Here is a 20386-nt window from a genome sequence, read left to right on the forward strand (position 1 = left end):
CCACATGCTTTTGGAGAATATAGAATAATAAAAGCTTAAAAACAAGTATCCTTTCACTTAGAAAGCCTACCTCACTGCCTTTTTTCTCCTATTTCTTATCCTCTTGTTTCTATTTCACTGTGTTCACTTCTAGAATCACTTTAATACCACAGATTATATGTCTGACAATTTGTAAATCAAACATGGGGTTTACAAATAAATGTGGTTCCACACAGCATCCACTCATTAACTTACTGCCTTCTCATTCACCTGTTTCGAAGATGTCCTAGGAGGGACCAAGAGAGCAGCACCCACAGCCAGAAGTTTGCCCTAAGAAAGTTGATCCCCAGAAACTCATTGACTCTTAAAGTACGGAATATTTTTACCTACCCAAAAATCTTTTGAGGTAAATCCATGAACCAGGTTTAATGTTAATTGTTTTACGGAGTGATCTAAAATCTCAGTAATCCTGCCTTGAATAGGTCAGTGTCTCCTTAGAGGTGGGCAGGTTTAGTTGTGAGTCAACATTTGATTCTTAGTCTGCTCATAAGTACTGAGGGCCATATGCAAAATAATTAAAAAAAAAAAAAACTCCCAATTTTGATTTGTAGGTATGTCTGTGCCTACAACTACTTCTGGATACAAAGGGGAAATACCCAGTTGTTACCAGGGCCCAATGTCATAGTGTAGAAGTTAAGTAGAGAATTTTAACCTCTGGTACATATTGAAAGATATTGCTTTGTATATAGGCAACATACAAAGATAGATAATTTTATAGATAATTTTTATTGCCTCCCCAAATAGCTCTGTGCTATTTATTCGAGTCAGTGTTAACAAAAGTCTTAATTAGTAACAGAATAAATGACAGTTACTATGCTTCTAAAACAGAAAGAGTACATAGTCCTCTGAAGTTTAATAACTACACTGCTATCACAAAGTATGTTGGTATTATATATGCCATGGCTTTGATTCTCATCACCTTGTAACATATTTGAAGGGATCTATAAGCTGCCAGATATTCCAACATTGCTAAATGAGTTCCTGGAAACATCAAAGCCAGGTATCAAAAGCCAGCTATATTTCGTGCGCCTGTGAAATTTCTTTAGCAGCAGCAAACATACCCCATCTGTCATGCCTGTCTCAAGTCTGTAGCAGAAGAGCCTAAATACTCTCCATATTGCATTTGATCTTTATCCTTCTATCATTATGACCCTTAGTTTGGGGAGACATTTTCACTTTACATCACAGTAATAAGTAATTGTGTCTGATTAATCCAGCTATGAGGGTGGGTGTTGATTAGTTTGAGGTCACAGGTTTATCCTTGTAGAAGCCAGTTAACTTTTATGGGCAGGAAGCCAAGGTTCCGAAGTCTAACCCACCTGGTTAAAACTGTACAGAGTAGTGTCCAGAAAACTTTATACTTAATTGACCTTTGCTGAAGTCTGAGTTCTATATCTTATTTGCATCATCTTCCCACTTAAATGTTTTCCGTCTCCTGTGTCCCATTTCATTTAATGGCACCATTATCCAGTCATCCAGATCAGAAACATGGGACACATTCTGGACCCTTTCTACTCCCTTCAGCCCCTGCATGCAGTTAGTCTAACTCTTAAATACTCTCAAATCATCCCCACTGTTACCTCCTGAGTTCTCTACCATCATTTGCTTTATATGCAGTTCTAGTAGCTATAGGTGGCTAAGCATAGAATAATAAATATTAATAATAAACATGCTAATAAATATTTAGCAAATAAGGGCCTGTCTCCACCCTTCCCCCACCGTCCTCTACCAAAAATAAACAAATCAGTCCTCCATACCACTACTGTTGGAGTGATGTTTATAAAAAAGCAAGTCTCTGACCCTTTTTGAAACCCACCAGTGATTCCTACTGCCCACAGAATCAAGTCCTAACTCCTTAACCTAGCATACAAAGCTCTTCATTATCTGGCCCCAGCCAGCCTATCCAGTCCAGTCTTATCATCCCACTCACACACACATACACCCTCACCTCCCACATGAACTGCATGTGCTGCTCACTCTGGGTCTCTTGTGCCTCGCTTGGTTGGCTTCTACACATGTCATTCACTCTGCTTGTGGTGACTCTCATTGTCTGCCTGGTGGCTGGCCAAACTTGGTTCCCATTTCATCCATTCTGGGACACCTTCCTTGACCAGCTTGCGTGACCCCTTTCCCAGCACAGTTAGGCCCTCTGCCTCTGGATTGTTCCAGACCACCTTTGTGCCACATTTCACACTGTGCCACAGGGTTTGCTTGTCTGTCTCTCTCCCCACTGACTTTGGGTATTTTGCTTTTTTCATCTTCTTATCCCAACATGTAGTCCAGTGCCTAATCAGTGTGTCTACTTAAGATTACTTTCGTTTGTTTTCAGTTGTCACATTTCTTTCTTGGTTTCAGACAATTTATAGAGAAATTGCCTAAAATGGTTACACTCTCCTGAGCTCCCAAATGCATAGTCCCAAGAACTATTTATCCAGCAAAGAGATCATGTCCTGACTAATTTCTGTTTCATTCCGCAACTATTCTTTAATAGTTTTGGTTTTCATTACGGCTCTATTATTTATATCGCAGGCCTTTTTTACTTTTTAGTATCTGAAATATACATAGAAGAAATGATGGTGTGTGGGGCAGACTTTCTGACTTAGTGTGGGTGTTGGTGCTCTATGTGTTAATATATGTTGGAAATGTTGGTATGTCAAGGTATTTAAGTAGGAAGAAAACCACTGTTAGAAAGCATCTAAGTTATGAGAATGGGTGTTCTTTTCAGAATTTTTAATTAGTTTTGTATCTGGATTCTTGTATTGGTATATGTAGTGGTATGTTTGTTGGTGAAGCATGTGGACACAGAATTGTTAATATTTCAGCAGTTCATGTTCATTCTTCCCATCAAAACAAAAATCAGCAATCTGTTCACAATATTTTTTTTAATTCATCATGATAAGGTTATATTTTGGGTGAGTCCAGATTGATTGATGGTAGCCACATGATATATTTAACGAAATCTAAATCCTACTGCACAGTGGCTATCTCCCATACTCACTCTTTTCTGGCCATCCCTCAGTAGGGCTACCATTAAGTCAGATAGGGTTCTCATCTGCCAGGATGATTGCATCTTGCCTTTGTGAAGCCCTATCCTCCCCACCTCCACCCCCATTCTAGCACTGTCTCTGTTGCTCAGTTTTTACACATCCTGTATTTACTACTTTGACCTTTTACCACAATCTGCTCAATACTCTAAATTCCAACCTTTATTTAAGGCTCTGAGACCCTGGACTTACCTCCTTAGCTCATGGCCCGACATCTCTCACAGTGTCTGTTATATATCCTGTTCACATTTGCTCATCTCTTATGTACCCTTGTTTAGGTTTCCTTTTCCAGCTCTCTGTTCCTGTCCTTCCCTGTCCCTACCCTTCAAGCAAAATACTGGAAGAACTCTTTTTTTCTTGTTCTTCCACACAACCTTCACTTACTGGTAATTATTTCCTATTAAACTATTCCTAAAATTCTTTCTCTTACAGAAAGCTATCTTGGATTGATACTGGAAAGCCTCTTACTTTTCCTGACCTTTATCCATTCCTGGAGGAGCAGCCATCTCCTCTCCCATAATGCTGCATTATTCTGTTCTTTGTCCTCTCATTCTATTCTTTGTCCTCTCATTCTTTGTCCTCTCATTCCTAGAGTGTACTTGCCACCGATGAGTTTAGATAGGCAAATGTACTGCTTCTTTGGTTTTAGATTTTGTTAGTTATTTCCCTCTTGAAGCCCTGGAAGTCAGGGACTACATCTGCTTAATTATTTGTGTATTGCCTTACAGCTCACCATCACCATTTCCACACACGACTCATAACTGCTTTCTGGTAACATGAAACAATGGCTTGATAAGAGTGGTAAATGTTGAACATTTGGCATTCGTGTTGCATGAATTTTACACTGATGCACATTGAGGAGAATAAAAACTCTTGGCTTTTTTTTTTTTTTTTTTTTTTTTTTTTTTGGGCTGCATTGGGTCTTTGTTGCTGCACACAGGCTTTCTCTAGTCGCGGCAAGCGGGGGCTACTTTTCTTTGCAGTGTGCAGGCTTCTCACTGCGGTGGCTTCTCTTGTTGCGGAGCACGGGCTCTAGGTGCGCGGGCTTCAGTAGTTGTGGCACATGGGCTTCAGTAGTTGTGGCTCACGGGCTCTAGAGTGCAGGCTCAGTAATTGTGGTGCACGGGCTTAGTTGCTTCACGGCTGTCGGATCTTCCCGGACCAGGGCTCGAACCCATGTTCCCTGCATTGGCAGGCGGATTCTTTAACCACTGCACCACCAGGGAAATCCCGGCGTTGGATTTTTTAAGGATTCCCTGTTTAAGGGAGAACAGGTGGTAAAATTAATCATAAAAAGATAATGTTTTTCAGATTTGTTGTTTTGTCTCTGTCAAGTCTACTAAAGCATATTGAAAATCAAATAGAGCTAAAACAGTACTTTGATACATCGATCCACAGAACAGTTGATTGTAGTAAATTAGGATTTGTCATAAAAATTTCATAATGCCCAAAGGACTGAAGTACACAGAGAACGTAGCAAAAGCTGCAGTTTTAGATATCTTTCTCATGCAGATCATTATCTATGAAGTCTCAATAATACAGGAGTAAACAGAAATTGCTAGAGAGATGTCCAGAATAAAATCTGATACTTTAATAGCAAAAAGCATTGGCTGTTTATATTATAATGTATGTTATTAACATAATGACTGCTCTTCTAAGAACTCCATAAAGAAAATACTGAGGATTTATTAACTCATAATTGGGAACAGTTACTGGGAAATAAACTTAAAATAGGAAAATCTGTTTAGAAACTGGAAATGATCTTAACAGGGAGAAGGAGGTTAATATCTCTCCACTCAGTGATAACATCAGATTCTCCTAAAGTTAAGGAAAAATTGTTTAAAGCAACTTGTTGTGAAATTTAATTTAGATATAGGGGTTCCAGTTTTCAGTGTTTTTCTTTTTTGAAGAATTTCCCAGAAATGTTTTTTAAAATTTTGGATTAAGTATTCCTTTTGACCATAAATAATTTTAAACAAAGTAGTGTTCAAATGTGATGTAAACTACATTTTATTGTCTTCTTCCCATTTCACACTTAAAATTATATGTTCCATTTAAGACTACATCCTACTAGTTAGGTTGAAATTAGGTATCCTAATCCTAACTTGAAATTAAGCAAGAAATTAGGGTTTTGGGAAGCTTTTTAGGAATTTTTTAAGGAACATACTGCTTTTTACAAGTTATGTGCTCCATGGCACCATCAGTTGGTATATGACTTTTTTTTTCTTTTTTCAAATAGAACCTGATTCACAAATTGTGAACATTGGGGTGGAGGGTGGGAAGTATTTTCTTTCCTCATATTTGCCAGGGTGTTTAGTGAGAGATGTTAATAGGTCTTCATGGGTAAAAGGGACAGAGCACTGTCATAGGTTTAGAAGAGTACCTTCTAGCCCTCATCATGGTACTTCAATATATCTACCTTAGCATATTAAAGGGACTGAGGAGTGGCTGCAGTAAGTAAATCGTTTAACTTTGTGTAACCAAGTTTTTCAAACTTTTGACCACAGAATGCTTTTTGCCTAGAATACTTATTAACAGTCTTGAAACAAATGTTCGAAGAGCAGTCTGGAGCATCATACTAACCAACAAAACCCATAGATCAAAATTAATACCTTTTTCAAAATCTTGATTTACTGAAAGGAAATATGTTAATTACTGGGAATATCCGTCCAAACACCTGGATTTCACCTGAGCCAGTTCTGAGTGCCACTGGATCTGGAGTATTTGGATGTGTGTTATAGACAGTCATTTAGAAATCTGTGGTTGAAGAATGTATTTGGAAGCTTAGTCACTCTGCTTATATCTGTGATGTTATTATTTTATGTCTTCTTAGGGGAATTTTGAAATATACATGGAGAGAAAAAATAAAATGAACATTTTGCCATTAACGGTTTAGATGTTTCAAACACTAGATGAAGTTCCATTAAAAAAGGAACACGTCAGAAACTAACACACCATTGTAAAGCAATTATACCCCAATAAAGATGTTAAAAAAAAAAAAAAGGAACACATTTTTTAGACCACCCTTTATAATTTTTTCCACACACACACACACACACACACACACACACACACGTAAAGTGCTTATTAAGCAGCAGCAGACCAGATAACAGAATGACGAAACTATTCTCATAGCTGAACTTTACAGTAATCCAAACTATTTTTTCCCATGTTTCGTCAACTTTTTTTTCTACCCACAGGATAAAGGACAATATTAATGTTGGGTAGGTAGATTAGCAGTACTTGCCTCATCTGGGGTCATTTTATTTTTCCTGTCTTTCATCAGACAATATTGTGTATTCCTATGTTGACTTACGAAAACTGATGCCTCTTGAAAAAGAGAAGTTCGTTTCTCTCTCTGCTTTCTGTGGCAGCTTCATCTTAGAGCTGACTCCCTGATTGGTTGAGACCAGGTTTGGCTCATCCCACTGTGGTAGGGAGGGTGGGACTGTGTTGATTGGTTTAGGCCAGTGATGTTAAGGGATAGAATCAATCCCTACTCCATGGCTTGCACGTTTTGGTCTTAAGGCATATACGAAATGGGGAAAAAACCAGGAGTGATGTCCTTTTACTCCAAACAAGACAAGCTTTGAAAATTCTACAGTATGCTATACTAGATATTTGTAATATCACATGAGATGTTTAGATATTTCCATTATTTATTAACAGTTCATTTTTTTTCTTGGGTCTTTTTAGAGGACAAGAATTTTGGGCAGACTTGAACGCCATGAATGTGTATGAAACAACTGAATTTGACCAACTACGAAGGCTGTCCACACCACCCTCTAGCAATGTCAACTCTATTTACCACACAGTCTGGAAGTTCTTCTGTAGGGACCACTTTGGATGGAGAGAGTATCCTGAGGTATTTACAGGTTCTTTTTTCCAAGTGCGTTTAAATTTTTGTCTTTCACTGTTCCTTCTCAACAATGACTAGACAGAACCACAGATCAAAGAACTTATGGATGTAAAATTGAGTCTTGTTGATATGAGTAACGCTATTCTCTCTTGATTTTTCTGAAAATATATTTCTTTCCATTAATCTGTAACCCATAAATAGAATACCACTATTATCAGAAAATGCTTTTCCCAGTATCTTTCTTTCTTTCTTTTTTTTTTAGTTGTAGGGGGTAGGAGTTTATTAATTAATTAATTTATTTTTGCTGTGTTGGGTCTTCGTTTCTGTGCGAGGGCTTTCTCTAGTTGAGGCAAGCGGGGGCTACTCTTCATCGCGATGCGCGGGCCTCTCACTGTTGTGGCCTCTCTTGTTGCGGAGCACAGGCTCTGGACGCGCAGGCTCAGCGGCCATGGCTCACGGGCCTAGTTGCTCCGCGGCATGTGGGATCTTCCCAGACCAGGGCTCGAACCTGTGTCCCCTGCATTAGCAGGCAGATTCTCAACCACTGCGCCACCAGGGAAGCCCTTCCCAGTATCTTATACTATAGGAGCCAAGTATTAAATGTGGTAAGTACTCAGACTCAGTGCCGCCTTTGGAGTAATTTTAATGAGATGAGCACTGGTGTAACTTTTGGCTATATCTGGCTCCTGGTGGTTGGATCATGTGTTACACTATTAGCAGTTTAGAAGTCTAGGGGGAAACAATCACCCTTAAGCCCCTGGAAGAAGTACTTGAAAATGTTTACTGAACTGTGGTCAGGCAGATCAGTCATTTAAAATTCTATCACATGTGCACATGCATCCTTAGTCTGAGATGGTAAGAATAGTTCATCCATCACAAAGCGAGGTTTTAAAATGATGGTGGTTTATTTTGCCTGTGAGAATTCTGAGTCACATTTAAATGCCCTGAAATGGACTTAAAGATTAATTTCACATTCCAAAGATCTGACTTCTTCAATTTGATTAAGTTCATTTCCAGTATTACAAAAAGGGAGAATTGACTTAGCTACCTTAGGTTTTCTTTTAAGGCAATAGCAAAAGAAAATGACCTAGTATGTTAATTAGTGTAAAACACAATATTGAGTTAAAATTTCTGTCTCTTAAGTAGTCACTAGGATCTAATACCTTTCAAAGAGAATAAGAGGCTGTTTAAAATGTATCCTCAGAATAGTTGGACTGTCCCTGTGTTTTTCCTCAGAGAGGTTTCTTGGGTTTGGAACTTAATTGGTTTATTTGAACTGTATATACTACTATCTTTAATCCTGTTCTGAAAATCCCTTAAGAAATATTAAAAAAAAAATCTCCAGGACATTCTTATAGCCTCAAAATAGAATAGACTAATCCTTCACATGTTTCATAAGGTGGAAATCCATGTTCTGAACAGGAAGCATTTTTCTATTCTGAATCTTTAAAGAAAATAAAATTCCTACATGTAACAGGAGGTAATTTGACTCACTGTACTTTATTGAAACACTTCTGATGTTAATAGCAAAGTTAACTATTTTTACCTTTAGTTACATTAACATTTTTCATATTTTATAGTGACTATTTACCATTTATTGCTTTTTTAACTTGCTTTTTTTTTCTTTACCTTCTGTTTTCTGCTCCATAGTCTGTTATTCGATTGATTGAAGAAGCCAACTCTCGGGGTTTGAAAGAGGTCCGATTTATGATGTGGAACAACCACTACATTCTTCACAACTCATTCTTCAGGAGAGAAATAAAAAGGAGACCCCTCTTCCGTTCCTGTTTTATACTGCTTCCATATTTACAGTAAGTGTCCAGCAGAAAGTCTCATCTTTGCTTCCATTTTATGTAAATGTACACTTAATGCCAAAGAGAAAAAGACTGTAAAAGACTAACTTATTACCTCTAGAATATAAAATTCTGAGTTATCTTTAGATTTAATTCTTCAAAAAATGTAGTTCAGATAAGCTGCAGTTAAAACCCAACACTAAAAGAGTGAGTATCCTATTGAATTTTTTGAACTGAAAAGCAGAGTTAACATTTTTCCACAGCTAAAAGTACTTATACCGTATCTGGAATAAGGCAGAGTTTGCATTTGCCTCCTTCATGGAAGATTGAGATACCGTTCCATGTTATGGGACTGTTTCCCAGCCCAGGTAAACTGCCTTGGCAAGTAGAGAGAGAGTCCCTCAAGGTGGTGTTCTCCATTCTTCTTCCTTGAGTGAATTTGCATGGGAAGAATTCACATTTTCAAATAATTTGCATTCTCATTTGCTCAGTAAGCCCCATCTTCCTATAATATGCACTAAAATTACCTGTCATACTTTTAGGTCAAGACAGAACTCATCCTTCTGAATTATAGGTGAGCTCTCCTTCCATTTTCCCAAGTGCCATTTTTCTTTTCCCTCTCCAGAGAGCCCAGTGGCACATCTCCATAGGTCCCAAAAGCTGGGGCACATTACCATTAGCAAGGCCATGTCTGAAAGGTAGTATCTCTAGGGAAATCATTATCTACTCTAGTCAGATACACCATATTTAGAGCTTGACTTTTAAAATGCTACTAGGTTTACTTGGTTTTATGAATTGGGGAGGTCTAGGGTGATATTGGTTGGTCTCTTCTGCTGATCTTTGAGGTAAAAATCTTCTTTTGTATTCTTACTAGTAGTTTTTTATTCCAAGGCCAAAGTGTGTTTTTCCCAGATCATTATGGCAGAGTGTTAATGATTCTAATTCTGAGATTGCAATGGGAACATTAAAAACAAAATATAAACAAAAATCCCTGAAATGCTAGGTACCCAAAAACAATTTGTTAATAAGGCAGATTTTAGAAATATATATATCGACTTGAGGTAAATATGTGCTTTCTTCTTAGTTCAAGTGTAAGGTTTTTTTTAATTATTATTAGAAACTAATAAAAATGCCATTTCACTAGCACAGCTGGAGATAGTGTCAGCGTCCAGTAGTTAGGAACATATTGTCCTCCTAGTGAGATAGTAGAACTCATTAGTGAGACCGGCAGCTTGGCATGCTGAGCCAATCAAGCGAGATGCAGCTTCTGTGAGAGAGGAAGAATGCTCATTCAAGTGCTGCATTGTTGGGGGAGTTTTACAGAATAGTGAAAGTTGATTTGTTTCCATCTTAAGTAATTACGGAATACCCTCTTCCCCCCACCTGTTTGTAAACTTAGGCTTGTTTTGTAAAAGTATGAACTGTAAAAATAATATGAGCAGTAGTAGAATTAATGCCACAGATATAGCCTTCCTATTTATAACATAGGCTTACAAGAGAACAAAGAAAGTCACTCTTTTCTTTTTAAAACTTCCTAGTTTAGTCTTATCTGGAACAGTGATCATCAGGTATAAAGTAGGAGCTTAGCAAGTCAAAGAGATAGTGCAGACATTTCAAGAGGAAAAGAGCAGAGAAGCAGCAAGTTCACCAGGGTGGAATGGGTAAATGCAGCCTTCAGTTCCTGTTTGTCCTAGAGTCTGGGGCTGGCCTAGAGGGCAGAAAGAGGAGGGAGACTAATTCCAAAAAGCAGATTTCAGAAGTAGATTTCTAGAGAGACTGTGATCTTAGCCAGGAAGAAAGTTTTGTTTTTAAGTGTTAGCAAACACAAAGGGTCAAAGAAAAACATAGGTGTCAAAAAGGCCACAATTATCAGGGAACCAGAGAGGCCTAAGAATTGGGAATGCTGGAGTAGGGAGGTGGAGGGTGAGGCAGGGGCTTAGTTCATGAATTATGGCAAAAGCTTGGCTCTTTTTAAACGAGGGTTTCCCTGCTTTTTTTCCCCTTCCAGTTTTATTGATATATAATTGACATAAAACACTGTATAAGTTGAAAATGTACAGCGTAATGACTTAATATATGTATATGTTGTAAAATGGCTACCACAATCAAGTTTAGCTAACATTCCTCATAGTTAAAATTTTTTTCCTGTGCTTTGATGATTTTTAATAGGGCTGATAAAAAGGATCTTATTCTTTAATATTCTTAGAATACTTGAGCTAAGGCTGCATAAGCACACAAATATCAGATTTAGAGGTTTGGAAGTCCATTTCAGCTGGAAGGACATCTGCCCTGTGCAATCACCTCATGGTCATGAGAAGGCCTGAGAGGATTTCTTTGACTCCTCCCCAAAAAGGATAAAATTAATTTTTACTTCATCACTGAAGTTAGGTTAGGAAACGTCTTTCAGAATGGCCAGGGGAGGGAAGGAGAATGATAAAAGGTGACCTTGGATTAGGAAAAGTTGTTCTTCAGGGGCCCTTGAGTACAAGTGCCGTAGCCTTTGACTTTGCCTCTCTAAAGAAGGCTGGTTACGGTGTGAAGCTCGCAGTATGTCATTGGAATATCCATGAGCTGAATACAAACTCAGCATTCTTGGAAAATAAAGCTACATTTGTAAGCTTAGAATATGTATTTTTAACCCATGGCAACCAGAGTGTAGAGTTCCATCAGACAGATGTCTGTATACATTTTTATGTTTTAGCCCAATTAAGATGTTGGCTTATTATAAGTAAGCATCCATGGGTAAGAATGGATGCTTAACCAAATACATAAAATCTGATTTAATGTCTTAGGATAGATGGGATTTATTTACACAGGCTCATCTTCAAGCATGTGTAAGGAAATAATAGACCCCCCCAGTCCCCTGAAAAAGGAAAGGAGACGTTTGAAGCGTTCATTTTGTGAAACTGATTTCTAGGCAGGAGTGCTAGCAGAAGGAAAAGGAACAGTCTCTTCCATTGTCAGTGCCACGTTTTCAGTATGGCTGTGACAGCCTAAAACCTATTTTGGGCAGTGGTTGGGAGAATCTTACCTTCCTCCTTCAATCCAGAAACCTCTGTTGGTAACTTCAACCCCTAACAATACTGGGAACTTTGCAGAGCAGGGATAGAGGGAACAGCTAAAAATAAGCAGCTTATGGTCTGTGTTTCCTACCATTACTCTAGAATGGTGATGGCTTTTTAAGGAGTTACAGACCTATCAGAGTCTGATTAAAGCAGTAGGGGCCTCTCTTCAAAAAAATGTACCAGTGAAGGAAGGCTCTGGAGGAATCTGTCAGGGCTTTGTGAAAATGCTCCAGAAGAGAAGAAGTGTTGTGCCCTCTGTCATGAAGGTTGGGGAAAACGGCACCCCTTTAGATCTGCTCCTGAACTTAAAAGCACCTGGGGGATTCTGCAAGCCCCGGATTCACCCAGAACTCTGTCTCTGTCTAACAAAGGGACTTTGAGGCACATTAATCATAGGCGCAGCTACTTGAAGGAGGTGGGGGGTAGAGGAGGCAGGTTGTACCTCTATAGCAAGCCATCTCTTAAAAGTCAAAAGGCTGTGGGGTAGTGGCAATGGTAGTGGGAATCAGGCAGACCTGAATTGCAATCCTGGTATCCATCCATCACTTTCAAGCCTTGTTTAAAGATAAAAAAAGAAGACGAAGAAGAAGAAAATATATGTACATGTGAATTGTGAAATATATGGAAATGCAAGGAGTATGTGCTTAGAAACTAGATAGGCCTGGGTTCATATGCTGTCTCTGTTCTTTACTAGCTGTGCTGGCAGTTTCTTGATTTGAAAAGTGCTCTACAGCAGTATCCAAGTATCCAATAACCAAGCCATTGTGTGGGGTTATGACGAGTAGTGACACTGGGTGTGAAGTGCCTGGTCCACAGTATGTGCTTAGTGTAAGGTGGCTGATGGTAAACATCCTCCTGGAGATTAGATGCATGTTCACCTATTGTTGTAACCTGTGTCCCAAAGCTCTTCTGAAAATTTCAGTTTCCTAATGATTTGGCAGACTTAGGGCTTCCCCGTGACCAGTGTATGCTTATGAGTGGAGTAGTACCCCAGCCCTGAATCTGGGTCTCAGGGTCAGGATTATCTTTCTCTCTGCTTCTTCCGTTTTGCTCTGTTTTGAAAATGGCGAAGAAAAATGATTTAAATCATTTAATCAGGCAGGAATAAGTAACTGCTTGTCTAAACTCATCCTTCAACGTAACAGACCTGAATTTAAGGTTCAAGGATATTCTAGTGTCTAGGGCTTAAAGTAATTAGCTCCATCTTAAGCACATCTGAAGCTATAACATTTGAATTGTATTGATGGTTTTGTTGTTATATGTGACATTTAAAACTGAAGCAAATGCCAACTTTCAATGCCTACTCCATGATTTGTTTGTTTTTATACAAAAACCAAAGTATAAGCTTTTTATTTTTAATATTTTCTGTCATCTCCCTGTAAGCTCCCTCTTGCCCTGCTTCACTTTGCCTCCACTCACTATGCTTCCCCATGTACACAACCTCTAGCAATGATACGTTTTGTGCTTAGTACAGCAAAGTTTGAGGAACGTATATAAATTGTTCCTCCCTTGAAACGGAGCATAACTATATAGGCAAAAGAGGAATCCAGGATTCAGAAAGTAAAGATATTTATAAATTGGCACTTGCTTGCTTGCCTTGCAGCAGTACATTCCAGAGTTTTCTCCACAAGGAGGAGGCCAGGGGAAGCTAATAATAGGTTATCTCTATACAGGCAGTGTTAGCTCTAAGGTTTTTTTTTTTCTTTAGTTGATAGCATTTTCTATGTTGTTTTTTTAAACAAGCATTGAAGCTATTCAAATTATAATATTAGATACTGCTGTAGAGCACTGTATGTGAGATGGAGGTTTTGATGTAGAGCACCTTACTGCTGAGGTTGTACATTGACGTTCTCCCTCTCCCTTCTAGGACACTTGGTGGTGTTCCCACACAGGCACCTCCGCCTCTTGAAGCAACCTCATCATCACAAATCATCTGCCCAGATGGGGTCACCTCAGCAAACTTTTACCCTGAAACTTGGGTGTATATGCATCCATCTCAGGACTTCATCCAAGTGCCTGTTTCTGCAGAGGACAAAAGTTATCGAATCATTTATAATCTTTTTCATAAGACTGTGCCTGAGTTTAAATATAGAATTTTGCAAATACTGAGAGTCCAAAACCAGTTTCTTTGGGAGAAATATAAAAGGTGAGTCAGCAGTATGAAAAGTTTGAGAGCTTTTCTTGATGTAGCTAATGACAAATGCAGAACATAATAGTAGAGACTTGCATAGAACTTAATGTCATATTTGTTCATATATTTTAACTCACATATAATTCTCATAACAGACCTACAAGAAAGATTATTACAATCTGCATTTTACAGAAAGGAAACTGAGTCACAGAAAAGTTTGGTAACTTGCCACAGGTCATACAGCTAATATGATACAGTGCTGGAATTTGAACCCAGGCAGTCTAGCACCAGAGGCCTTGTTTTTAATCACTTTACTATGCTGCCTCTCAAGTCAGCAACAAATTAATGTAATTCAGAGGGGATACATGTAGATTCGAGGAACCTCAGAATTAAGAGACTCTCAGGTTGGTGGAATTAGATAAGGAAGTCACCCTGAGAAGATGTGAGAACTAGATTTGAAATGGAAGAGAGAGCAGGTGAACAAATGGTTGATGGAGAAAAAAGGGAAAGGGCTTTTCTTGTCTGCAGTGGAAAAGATAAGTTTAAACTTTTAGTATGATCTTTGATGAGATTTTGCCCTTGGTAGCTACTTTAACATTTCCTCCCCATTGAAACCATAAAAAGAAGTTTATGGCTATATCATGCCTATTAAACTGATCTACTCATTTTTCTGAATTCCCTGTCCACTCTTTGCCTTAGGAAAAAGGAGTATATGAACAGGAAAATGTTTGGCCGTGACAGAATAATAAATGAGAGACATTTATTTCATGGAACATCCCAGGATGTGGTAGATGGAATCTGCAAGCACAACTTTGACCCTCGAGTCTGTGGAAAGCATGCTACAATGTTTGGACAAGGCAGTTATTTTGCAAAGAAGGCAAGCTACTCGCATAACTTTTCTAAGAAGTCCTCCAAAGGAGTCCATTTCATGTTTCTGGCTAAAGTGCTAACTGGCAGATACACGATGGGCAGCCATGGCATGAGAAGGCCCCCTCCCGTGAATCCCGGAAGTGTCACCAGTGACCTGTATGACTCTTGTGTGGATAATTTCTTTGAGCCTCAGATTTTTGTCATCTTCAATGATGACCAGAGTTACCCTTATTTTGTTATCCAGTATGAAGAAGTCAGTAACACTGTTTCCATTTGAAAAATCTTGGTACTGATAAATTATTTGTATAAACTCAATCCAGCATTTGTAGCAGGTTTTGGATGGGTGGGCCAGAGTGGGGAACAGCATTGACATTAATAGGGCACTTTTAAGACCCATTTTTTTTAAGTTGCTAGAAAGTGAAATTTTTTTTTTAAGGAAAAACACAAGTTTTAAAATGACCACTTATTCTTTAATTATTTACTAATTGTTGTTAGTGTACTCAGTGTGGAAAAGACTACAGATTGCATACTCTTTTCATTCACACCTGTACATATAGGCAGCAGTGTTATTGGAAGCATTTTTTATAAAGAAACTGAACAGCCTAACTAATTACATGTGGCTTAAGCCTGGTAGAAGTTTGGCCAAATGAAACGGAGGCTGTGAGCAAAGTGAGGATTCTGTTTATTTACAAAGATTAAAACTGAGTGGAACTAGTACTACCATATTTAATCCCTGTGCAAAGCATCACTGCTGTGCTGTAGGATAAGTTCATGACATTCTGGTGGGTGGAAAGAAATTTCTATTTCTATCAGCAGGACTGAAATATGTCACCCAACCAGAGAACATCAATGACTTTAACTGTTCTGCAGAGTTTACCCGAGAACTCAGAGTTCTGTTTAGAGGAAGTAAGAAAGAAAAAAAAGGAACCATTTGAAAAGTTTGTCACCAGCAAAATTTTTCATTAACTAGTTCTCTGAAATGTGATTCTCGTGTTAAACTTCAGCATTGGAAAACTCAGTCTCTTTCATTATCATCCCACCCCAGTTTGAAGGAGTTGCGTATCTAATTTGGTTAAAGCCAGTCTGGAGAATTAGAAGTATTACTTTATTTTAGGGTTCCAGACCTAGGCCCTGACCGAAGGTTTTAGAGAAAGGAAGTACGTCTGTAACTGAATTGGTCAGGTTTTTTACTGTGCTTTGCACAAAGTAGACCCTCAAAAGAAGTCTTTGTTGACATGGAAATATTGTTCAAGGTGGAGCTCCCACCCTTCCGCCTGCTCTGCCAGGTGCAGCTGGGTTCCCTGGCCAACTCTGTATCTTACACTACTTCACAGAAACACAGACTTGGAAATTGTGCCCCTGGCCCAGCAGGAGCAGTGTTAGGTGAACATGCCACTGCCTCAGCTCAGAGAGGCAGCAGCTTGGTGTACTTCGCCTTAAGTAAAGCAAGTGGACCTGGATTTATAAAAGCAGTAGTGGTTGTTCACAGAAGAATTCACCACGAGTTCTTTCAGGTACCAAGCTCCCCTAGTATGTTTGTGGTTATTTCATTTACACACAACCCTTCAGGAACTTCTGTGTTGTTGAAAGCAAGATCTATCTATCCTGATGTCTCAGTGACTCGGCCTGTTTAAGCACTTACCAGGGCTTCCACACAGTAATTTATTTTGCCCTAGTAGATCTTGTTGTTTGCTGCCATTGGCATGAAGCAGCCAACTGAGGCTGGTACAGTTGTCCTTTCATTCAATTGTAACTTGTAAACCAGTGATTCCCAATCTTTTTCAAGTTAAGATACCTTACCGTTGCTTATTTGATTTTATGAGACTTGTTCCGTTTTTTTCTCCCTAAAGAAAAAAAAAAGCTTTATGACATATTTATTTTTCTAATAAAACTGAGCAAAAATAAAAGTTCTGGTAATTCTTTAAAACTTTTTCTTGTGGTTTTGGTTCCATTTAAGACAGCTGCGTTCAACACGTAGTGGGTGATCTGTAAATGCTGGTCGGTTGCTTGAATGGATGTGTGATTGAATGACTGAATGAACAGACCTAACCAGAAACTGCTGCCTAAACACTTGTGCTCTGATAATCAGCAAAAAATACATTATCTGGCAGTCAACCGTAAGTCACAAGAGAATAGTGAATATTTTATTTTGCAGGTAAGTGCTTGAGGGAATGGGACAAGTTTTATTTCAGCAAACTGCTGTAGTAGAAACTATGACCAGGTTGTCCCCTGCAACAAGTGCTGAAGGAAATAAAAGAAGTGTAAAAATCTCATCTGCTCTCAAGCACCTCCGCTTTCAGCTAACCTAAAGTGACCCAACTGGTAAACGTGAGCCTCTCTGACAGTACTTTCTCTCCAGTGTAATGATTTTTAAATTCATGTATAGTATTGTATGTTCTAACTAAACAAGAACTATGGAATCAGACTAAATTTTGTAATGGTTCCATGGATTTAAAACATACTGAAAAGCATTCAGTAAATCTATCTCCCTACTGGCACAGCTGTAATTTACACCATTTCAGAAAGCTGCAACTCACTCTTAAACTATGGTTAAGATTTTCAGGGGGAGTCTGCAAACTAAGATATTCCAGTGTTCATACAATTCTGTAGACAGGAAGGTTTATGTGTGCAAAGTTAATAAATATTGGGCCTTTGTATTTATAAATTCTAAAACCCAACTCCACATTTTGCTATTAACCTTTTTTAGTAAATGGCTTAGATATAAAAATAATTATTAGGGCCTGAAATACTGATCTTTGAGGAGGAATTTTTGTTATACTAGGTCTGAAAATGACTTTAAGAATATATTCAATACCCAAACAGTCCTATATGGTCAGTTTAAATCAGGTTTTTTTTCCCTCCTTTATTTAAGGAAGGTAAGAAGGTTTCATGTGGTTAGTTTACTCATCTTTGTAGGGTTTTTTTTTTTGGTTTTTTAAGACTACAAATGATAAGAATGTTACAACTTTGAGATCCTATAATGCAAATTTTTGTAAAGTGCTGTACAAATCAATAGCGTTTATTTACAAATTAAGAGCCAGAAGCAGTATGGAGGCTCCTCAAAAAACTAAAATAGAATTACCATATGATCCAGCAGTCCCACTCCTGGGCATATGTCCAGACAAAACTCTAATTCAAAAAGATACATGCACCCCTGTGTTCATAGCAGCACTATTCACAATAGCCAATACATGGAAACAACCTAAATGTCCATCAACAGATGAATGGATAAAGAAGATGTGGTAAATATATACAATGGAATATTAGCCATAAAAAAGAACGAAATAATGCCATCTGCAGCCACATGGATGCAACTAGAGATTATCACACCAAGTGAAGTAAGAAAGACAGACAAATACCATATGATATCATTTACCTGTGGAATCTAAAATATGACACAAATGAACCTATCTACAAAACAAACAGAGACGCAGAAAACATACTTGTGGTTGCCAAGGGGGAGTGGGGCAGGGAGAGGGAGAGGGATGGATTGGGAGTTTGGGGTTGGTAGATGCAAACTATTACATTTAGAATGCATAAACAAGGTCCTACCGTATAGCACAGGGAACTATACCAAATCTCCTGGGATAAACCATAATGGAAAAGGATATAAACAAAGAATGTATACATGTGTGTAACTGAGTCACTTTGCTATACAGCAGAAATTAGCACGACATTGTAAATCAAGTATACGTAAAAAAAAAAAAAAAAAAAAAGCCAGAAACATTTTCCTTAGAAATGATAGTGTTGTGTTTTAAAAACAGACCCATCTAGTTTATTGACTTAGGTACTCTTATTGCAGGAAAGTTAGAGAAATAAAACAGTACTTTTCCTTAGCTTGCTTACCTCACTCATAAGCTATCATCATAGGTAGAAAAAGATGTTATCGAAGAGTTTCATCAGCATCATTAGTTGGTCTTATTTTATTGCTTTACTCACTCTTCAGCATATTTTTTGGGAGACTAACACCTGAATAGAACTCTCAGATGGCAGCTCTTTTAAGGCTTTAATCTTAGATGAATGTGGAAGATTTGTGTGTTAGAAGTGTTTCATGAACACTGCTAAATCCTCCAAACCAGAGCAAAGATGCCCACCCACTTTGATGAGGTCAGAATTTTATGGGCTTAATTGTTTTTAAGTACCTAATTAATAAGATGAAAAATGACCAAAAGCTTCTATGAATTCAGTGATCTTTTAAAGCAAATTCATATTAACATCACAACAGTATCTACGTTTGATATGTAGGATATATTTAGTCTACAGGCAACGTTTAGTGCTCACATGGATTAATGGGCTCCTTACGATAACTCCCATATGCTGCTAAAGTTTACAGCCAACAGGCTGGAAACCACTGGGCTAGACTATTTCTATATTCAAGTTTTATGTCTATCTCAGTCATATCCAGTCCTAAAATAGCCTTAATCAAATCAGCTAAGAGGCTCAACCCAGTGTTCAAGAGCCTCTAACCCTTCTAAAATAACAAGTTTTAGGTGCCAAATTGTCATTTGTGGGGCCTTATGTCCACATACATCAGCTGCCCTTCAGTGTTTCACAGCACATTAAGGACTGCATCTAACAGATCTGAGTGGCAAGAGAACACTAAACAGGTGCTATTCAACTATATGATAATGCAAGACTCTTCAATGCTAATATGAAATTCTTGTGTAACCATCAGTTTATAAATTTTTTTGAGGAGCAGTGATGGATTGGGGGCATTAACCCACATTTTTCTGACAAAGGTCCTCCTTGAAGGTTTGCATTTCATAGTATCTTGGTTAAGGATTTAAATCATAATTTCTAAGCTGAGTTCAATGAACTGTTCCACTTAGGAGTAGCAGCCATAAATCTAATGAGAATTACTCTCAATGATCTAAGCCAACTGAACCCAGTAACTACAAGCTTTAGTTCCAACCACTCATAAATGTAGCTGAACTTCTTCTAAATGTAAATTTCTACCCATATGACTACATTTTCTAAAAACACAAGTTTGTGGTCTCATTTATAATTAACTTGTAGGCATATATAAGTCAGTGCTGGATAGGAGTAGGAATGCAGATTTTGTGAATCATTGTTACTCAATTTTGCAGTGAATTACTGTCATCGGAGAGCAGTGGCTTAGTCACAAGCCTGTCTGAGAAAGTTACACAATCTTAGTGTGTGGCTTGTGGACTAACTGAGATAAAGAATGTAAAGCAGCATAGTGCCTGGCTCATGGTATACAATCAAATTTTAGCCAGTGGTAGTAATAATAGAAGTAGTAGTAGGGTAGGCTGAATAACGTCCCCAAAATATCCAAGTCCTAATCCCAGGAACCTATGAATATGTTATATGGCATCAAGGCTTTGCAGACATGTTTAAGGGTCTTGAGATGGGGAGATGATTCTGGATTATCCTAGGATGCCCAATGTAATCACAAGAGTTCTTGTAAGAGTGAGGCAGAAGGTCAAGAGAGATTGGAAGATGCTATGGTGCTGACTGTGAAGATGGAGGATGAGGCCATGAGCCAAAGAAGGCAGGTGGCCTTTAGGAGCTAGAAAAGGTAAGGAAACATGCTCCCTTAGAGCCTCCAGAAGGAACGCAGCCCT

The 20386-nt window shown here is 38.3% G+C and overlaps 1 protein-coding gene across 4 annotated transcripts in view; it reads left to right on the top strand.

Annotated features, from left to right (window-relative positions):
• The window catches only part of TIPARP (TCDD inducible poly(ADP-ribose) polymerase), a 28952-nt gene extending 12224 nt beyond the window's left edge, over positions 1 to 16728 (top strand). For 3 of the 4 annotated variants that reach the window (XM_019946256.3, XM_019946255.3, XM_019946257.3), the window contains exons 3-6: positions 6780 to 6972; positions 8593 to 8753; positions 13668 to 13946; positions 14631 to 16728. In XM_019946256.3, coding sequence (XP_019801815.2) covers positions 6780 to 6972; positions 8593 to 8753; positions 13668 to 13946; positions 14631 to 15078 — 1081 coding nt within the window. In that variant the 3' untranslated portion in view covers positions 15079 to 16728. The remainder of the gene's footprint in view (positions 1 to 6779; positions 6973 to 8592; positions 8754 to 13667; positions 13947 to 14630) is intronic. The other variant, XM_004318312.4, reaches the window with a different exon arrangement.
• The last annotated feature ends 3658 nt before the right edge of the window (positions 16729 to 20386 follow it).

This window comes from Tursiops truncatus, chromosome 4, assembly GCF_011762595.2.
Source record: "Tursiops truncatus isolate mTurTru1 chromosome 4, mTurTru1.mat.Y, whole genome shotgun sequence".
In the NCBI taxonomy this organism is placed as follows: Eukaryota; Metazoa; Chordata; class Mammalia; order Artiodactyla; family Delphinidae; genus Tursiops; species Tursiops truncatus.